Here is a 7,338-nt window from a genome sequence, read left to right as displayed (position 1 = left end):
GACAATGTCAGATCTTGAAAGGAAACTAGTAATGTACAGTACATGTAGTTCATTTAAAAGTAAAATAAGGAGTGTAGTACATGTATTATGATAAGAACAAGGGTGTATGTGAAGCTGATTGTACATTTAAATTCATGCAAGATTACTTTCGGACATTACATTTCAGCGTTCCATTGCCTGCTTCACCAGTATGATGTCATAGGTTCAATCCTAGGCCTAGTTTTACCAAAGGGCAATTCCATAAAATGATCAACCTTTTGTACATCCGACCACCATTTTTCTAAAGTCTTACATCACTTAATAAACTGGCCAAGACATGGTCATTTGACAGCATTACAGACTGTCAAAAGAACCAAAAATCAGAGACAGAAAATTTCATGAAGGTCCCAAATATAGGGGGTTTGACGTACATATTTTATGGAATTGCCCCAAAGGCTATAAATTGAAATGTGACTGGCTAGGTGCTCAGCATTTAGATTGGAGGAGGTTGATACATACTTGTAATTCTACGGTCACAAATACCTTTACGAACACCATACGGACAATTTTAGACCTATAATTGCTATGTATGAAAATTGTTTGTTAGGCAATCGTAAAGATACATGTATTTAAGACTATAGCATAAGTTCCAAAGTGTAAGAGAGCAACATGGTTTTTCTATTCAAATGATTTGTAGTAGCAAACTCACTTTTGAAGTTTATGTCATGAAATGAACCCTATTCACTTCCATTTCAATTTGCATTTTGAAAGATGATTATTTTTTTCGAACATTGATAATTGTTAGAATGCTACCCTGTTTTGAACAAAGTGGGTGTTATTATATATATTTTGTTACAAACTAAGACCACATTATCATGGATCTCCAGCTGCTAACCCATTTATAAAAATACAAATAATTCAAATCCTCTTGTAAATAGTCTGTTAGATTTCGTTATTTGTTTTGTTATGATATTAGAACTTGATCATTATAACAAAAATCTCATTTGCTTTGGTGCATTTTATTATTTTCTCATAAATATTGAATACGAAATGTGAGACCTACAATGTCTCACATTCTGTAGAATTGCACTTCTATAGAATGCTATAGGTCTCACATTCAACATTTAAAATACTTGTTTAGTCTGGAGTTAAGCCTGTGATGTATCTAAGATCTGATTGTTTATTCCCCGTATCTCTCTCTTTCTCTCTTATTTTTTATAGCCTGAAGACCCTAGATATGCATCCCAGAGGAGAGTTTATGAAGACCTTGGCCAAGAAATGCTTCAACATGCATTTGAAGGGTAAGTGCAATCTTTAACCCATTGCCTATGATCCCTGTACAAACTCTATGGGATTCCGAGAATTCAATAGTCAATGGGTTTATTCCAATCTTTGGACCAACTTTATCAAATCAAAGTGTTTAACCAGTGTAAGAATATTTTACCCTTATTGATATATATATTGAATCATTGATTCATTGAAGTGATTTGATTTATATCATTAAGACGTAACCTGTGCTTGCATTATCAAACTCAAGGGCCCTGCTGCCCTTGAAACTCCCCTATTACCAACAGTGTGGCAGGAGAAAAAATAATGGGGGCTCAGGGCCATTTTGCCCCTGAAATGCTCAAAAGAGCACTTGAAAATAAAAAAGAGCCCCAAAATTCCCCATTCACTGCAATGTTAAAGATTATCCAATGTTACAGATTCATAGTATGTTGTGTATAGAACATCTAGCCTCCCCCAAAAAAAATGCCAGGTGGGTGTTTCATAAAGCTGTTTGTAAGTTAAGAGCAACTTTAAGAACGACTGGTGATCCTTTCTTGTGGTAAATGGTATATTCATTGGCGATGGTTACGTGCGTAAGAAAGGTTTACCAGTCGTTCTTAAAGTCGCTCTTAACTTACGAACAGCTTTATGAAACGGCCGCCTGGTGTATATTAAAAAAATTGCTTTGCCCACATAATAATGATGAGTTGTAATGGCTGGAAGTAACAACCAGTATTATGATTGATGGGTATATATATGCTCCATTGGGTTATCTAAATTTATAGTTGAACTCTTCCCCTTTTGTCTTTAATATAGAAAATGTTTATTAATGGATTTTGACAGCCACCTGATTTTGTAATTTTCTTCTCATGGAAATTCCCCTTTCAAATATCACAAAAGCAACAAATCATCCTCAGTTTTCTCCAAATATTCTTCAAAGGGTTGTTTTAATGTGTACCTCTCATTTGCAAAATGTTCCCAGTTAAGATCTACTGTAGATGAAAATTATATACATAAATGTACAAGCTATATTGACCTCCCCAAAGCAAATTTTGCTTGAGTTGAACCAACTTTTTTTTAACCAGGGAGGTGTTTCATGTGACTTTCTTAATACATTCACATATAAATCTAACCTAATTGATGGCAATTAGAAGTGTGTGTTCTCTTGGCATGACCTAACCAATGTGGTGATGCTTTATATACTGCATCTTACTGAATTTAAGTGCAGTTTTTAGTCACATAATGGGTCTTTGTGAAACACTGCCCCAGTTTTTTTTTTCAAAATGTGTCGTTACATGTCATACATTGTTTGTATACCTCTTCTTAGTTGAATTTATTCATTTCTGTTGCCCTCAAAGTTTTGACCTAGGCAAAGTTACCAGTATGCCAATGTATGACATAACTTTCAACCAGTATTTGAGCGTGCCCTAAGAATTGGCATTGATGCTTGGATAAATACCACTTTTGAGGGTGAGCAAAGCAACCTCAATTGTAAGAAGAAAATTGAAACAAATGCCACAAAAACCAGAAGCTGAACAGAGTGATAGTATTTTTAAACAATAGCTGATGTTTTTGCACTAACCTATTTTTTAAATTAAAATATGTGAATTATAAAAGGAAATACACAAATACCCTTTTTACACACTCCAAAATTTCCTTAACCCTGACTATAGGTGGGGCTAAATTGCCATTTAGCCCCACCTATAGTACGGGGTTAAGCTTAGCCCACTTTCTTTTTACACAGCATTTTTGCAAAGTGGGCTAACTCCACCTTTAGTACAGGATTACAATGTATTTGGCCCTGCAAAAAAGCAGGGTTATCCCAGCAATTGCGGTGCTAAGAGCGACAGTACGGGGTTAAGATCGCTAGTGTATAACAAAAGTGGGCTAAGCGCTCCCATTCATGCCCCGCAACAGAGTGCCCTTTTGTCCAATCAGAGGTAAGCATAATGAATATTCATGAACAGCGAACACGGCGATGAGAATCAAGCAAATAACGTAACTAGGTCTATCGTATAGCCGGTAAACAATTCCGAGTGAAGTACTTGTACTACGAATGATCGACAAATGTATTTAAAGCGCGCGCGATTTTGAATATGACCCGAATGACCCCTCAGTGCACTCGTGAATATTCATGAGCTACCACTATTCCGGGGTTAGCGAGTTTCGTGTGTGAAAAGCAAGCATTCCTTATCGGGAGTTAGCAATAACAATTTGGCATGTGTGAAAAGGAAAAAAAATAGTATAGGGTTAAGGATAGTACGGGGTTAGCGATAGTCCGGGGCTAAGAAAATCCTGTGTAAAAAGGGTGAAAGACCGGAAAAACATATGATCCGAATGTAATAAATATAATTCTCATGAAAATGAGTATTAAAGATTTATTCAGATGTATTTTATCGAGCCATTCAACAGATGAAAAACAAGTTATTTATTCTGCTCTTTAGCTTGAACAGTAAGTCATTTAATAATTCCTGGACCTTATCAACGGCCTAACACTTGAGAAAGGATCTTGAGTATGCATTATTTATGTATGAGATGAAAGGGCCATTATACCATTAGGCTTCGGTTCCCATGTCTACCTGATGACCTGATTTATGATGGGAAGGAGAGATGGCAAACAAAAGAGAGACAGGGAAAAATGGGGGGGGGGGTGATGGAGGGAGAGGAGAGAAAAGGAGATGTATACAAAATGTAGAAACATGGCATCACACTATTATTTGAGGGGGGGGGGGGAAACAGTAGATCTCCCCCCACCCTCACAAAAAATAAACCCAAGAGGATTGTTGCTCATCAAATGTACACCAGTGACAGTGACAGTAAAAAAGCAACACAATTAATTAATACAGGAGAAGTACAGAAATTAGAGCAGAGGAAAAACAAACAGGAGTAAAGACAGACACTGAGGTGGAGAGGGTTTATTATTGAGATAGAATGATGGAGGGATAGAATGGGAGGGTATGGTTGGAGGATAGAGAAGAGGATGAGGATGAACAATGAGTAATACTACCAAAAACGGGTCGGAAGAGATGGAATGTGCAATTGAAAGTGAGCAGTAGGCTGGAGTGAAGAGACAATAACAAAAATAAGTAGATTTCTAACACCCATTTTCTGATAAATCATCACTTAAGGTACGACACAAAAACATGGGACATAATCATAAACATAGAATTAAAAAGGGAATTATAGGACTGGAAAGACTGATTGATGATGGAGAGGGAGGGGGAGATGAAAAATGAGGCAGACCACCGACGATAGACCGGAAGAGATGGAAGGATGTATTGAAAGATGCATGCAGTAGGCTGTAGCGGAGCATGAAGGCTACCTCAGAAAACTGTCAATGATTCACTAAGTGGGTATGACTCAAAATAAAGTATCTGATGAAAGTACTGGGGTTAATGAACATTCAACCATTAAGATATTCCGCTTTGGTTGTTTACCTATTTATGCAAGCTTCTGTGAAGTTTATTATTTTTGATAAGAAACATAATCATGTAGTAATATACAGTGTACATGTAATCATATTTGAAGATTTGGACAAAAGCTTTCCATTAGAGATGAATTAAAGTGAACTCACCAACACATCTCTTCCTCTCCTTTATTTTCTGAAGCGCAAAGAGACATAATTGTTTTGTGTTATGCGCTATAAAAAAACTGACCATTATTATTGTTATTATTGGTTTCTTTATAAACTCTGCCTGTGGTATTTATATGCATGTAGAGAGAGGCGGCAGGTTAGTTTTTAATAAAAAATACCTCCCCTATCATATTGCGATTTTTTTCCCTAGATGTAATTTTGATTGGCCATTGGCCAGATTATTTATGTCATTGGTGATTGCCAGTTCTAAACATCATCACACATTCTCTCAGAAAGAGATAGAGATAGATAGATAGATAGATAGATAGATAGATAGATAGATAGATAGATAGATAGAGAGAGAGAGAAAGAGAATGCAAGTAAGAGATAGAGAAAGACAGACGAAGACAGGAAGAAAGATAGAAAATTAAAGAAAGAGAGATATGAAAGAGAATGAGGAGGAGGTCGGAGAGAGACGGATAGACATTAAATACAGAAATAAATAAAGATATAGATATGAGTGGGTGTGTAATTCAGAGAGAAATAGAAGAAGAGAAAGATGGGAAAAAACCGATAGAGACAGAGAAGGTGAGAAAGAAATGGAAATGTACAGTTCAACATCCACAGATGAAGAGAGAGAGGGAGAGAGGTACTGGAATGAGATATTTCAGAGATGCCATCTTCCTCCCCAGGAGGAACCAGCCTACTGCTCATGCGCAATGCAATCACACTTGGGATGAGTCACCCAATAAATGCAGCTCTGCCTGGCCGCTGCGCCAGCCACGGACTGTACTGTCTCCAACTCCAATGACAACAACATGATATTTGATTTATTGGCTCTGCTCCTATGGCTCTCTTGTAGAGACATGGTACATTAGTAATGAGCTTTAAATGAAATTGCGTACATTGTACACCGGAGCAGGTCGGACTTGCTACTGTTGCGATACTGCGTCGAGATGCAATAAGGTTAAATCAATATTCAGAAGAAAAAAAATTGGGGAAAATGAAACACGTAGATCAATATTTCTTTTACCGATTATTTCCCTTCATGATTGAGCTAGGTGACCTTATATAGTGTGAGAATTTGTTACATTTTTCATCACCTAATAGCAATCGACTCTTAAAGCTCTGATTTCTAGCACTGAAATCAGAAATTTTTCCAATTCACTTTATATTTTCATTGAATATTTCTTTATAGGAATGCTTTATTGTGAATCAAGATTTTCTCTTTTTGTCATTTTCAGATTGCTAGTTTTATTTTTCCCGTCATATTGATTGTGTATAATCCCATAAGTGAATGATTCAAACTCCCATTCTTGAATCAGTATAAATGAATGGTCAGGAGATGAAGATCATTTGTTGGAAATCTGCTAATGATTTACAGTTGTACATGTATATTCCTTGTACATTTTACTTTGTATTAATATGAATTTCCTCCTTTTTAAAATTCATAATTATTTCTTGATTTCTTGTTCAGTAGAGTTCATATTCTTTTTTTTAATTTTTATATTTGAAATTTGACCTTGAAAATGTTCCAGTCAACATACATTCATCTCTTGCATTGTTCATCGCTAAAACGGGGTTAAAAAGTATTCACTTTATTCAAATTCAATATTTATCTTATGTCCATTTTGTGGATAACTGGCCATTCTTGCCTATAGATAAAAAAGTGAATTCCCTAGAATTTGAAATATAACGGTTTGTCACCTCTGTGAGGATGTATGATTGATAGTAGGGGATCTCCTGTAGTATTCTGATCACATTATCTATTCCTATTATCATAATGCAGTGTCCATTTTTTTATTGTCAGATCTGCAGTGTAATTTATTATTGAGCCATCCATTGTCCAGTTAAGATCGTCTAATTATTTGGGAAGGTTGACGTCGATGATTGATAGTTGTAATATTATCCTTCTTCTTCTTAAGTTTATACCGACATGCCTTTTGTGAAATATAAATGATAGCGGATATTGAAGATCCACTGTATATAGGAACTGAGAGAGCAAAATACAGGTACTCCTGTATGAAGTGTGTGTGTGTGTGAGTGAGAAAGAGAATGGGATCTGAGAAAAAAAGGTATTTTGGAGAGAAAGAGACAGACAGACAAAGAGAGACAGGATGGGGGAGGAGGTAATACAAATGAAATACATCTCTCAGAATAAGTGTTGATAGGTGCTCAATCAAAGTTGTTGTTTCTCTCACCTCTTACCCTGAATTGTTTAATTTGTTCCCAATGGATAGATATGAATTATACATAAGAATGGTAATGCTTCAGTTATTAAAAATATAAGGTTTGTTATTCCTAAAAATTCATAATGTTGCTGAATTCACAAAGTTGTGTGACACCCTTAATAATCACACCCTATATTTCATTTTTGCTTCCATTTTACATTTTTGTTTCCATTTTCAACAAACATGTAATTAAATGTATCAAAATCCATCAATTATTCCCTGATGCTGCATGTAAATAGTTTGCAAGTAGTAATTGAAAGCTATCAAAATATCAATCACTCAAAT

At 35.7% G+C, this 7,338-nt stretch overlaps 1 protein-coding gene across 2 annotated transcripts in view; it reads left to right on the top strand.

Annotated features, from left to right (window-relative positions):
- Nucleotides 1–1,205: 1,205 nt before the first annotated feature.
- The window catches only part of LOC129276052 (kinesin-like protein KIF1A), a 41,046-nt gene continuing 34,913 nt past the window's right edge, over nucleotides 1,206–7,338 (top strand). For both annotated transcript variants that reach the window (XM_064109448.1, XM_064109447.1), the window contains exon 1: nucleotides 1,206–1,280. In XM_064109448.1, coding sequence (XP_063965518.1) covers nucleotides 1,258–1,280 — 23 coding nt within the window. In that variant the 5' untranslated portion in view covers nucleotides 1,206–1,257. The remainder of the gene's footprint in view (nucleotides 1,281–7,338) is intronic.

The sequence above is a fragment of the Lytechinus pictus genome, chromosome 14 (assembly GCF_037042905.1).
Source record: "Lytechinus pictus isolate F3 Inbred chromosome 14, Lp3.0, whole genome shotgun sequence".
Lineage (NCBI taxonomy): Eukaryota > Metazoa > Echinodermata > Echinoidea > Temnopleuroida > Toxopneustidae > Lytechinus > Lytechinus pictus.
Note: the sequence above shows the minus strand (reverse complement) of the source record. Positions and strands in the feature narration are given on the sequence as shown.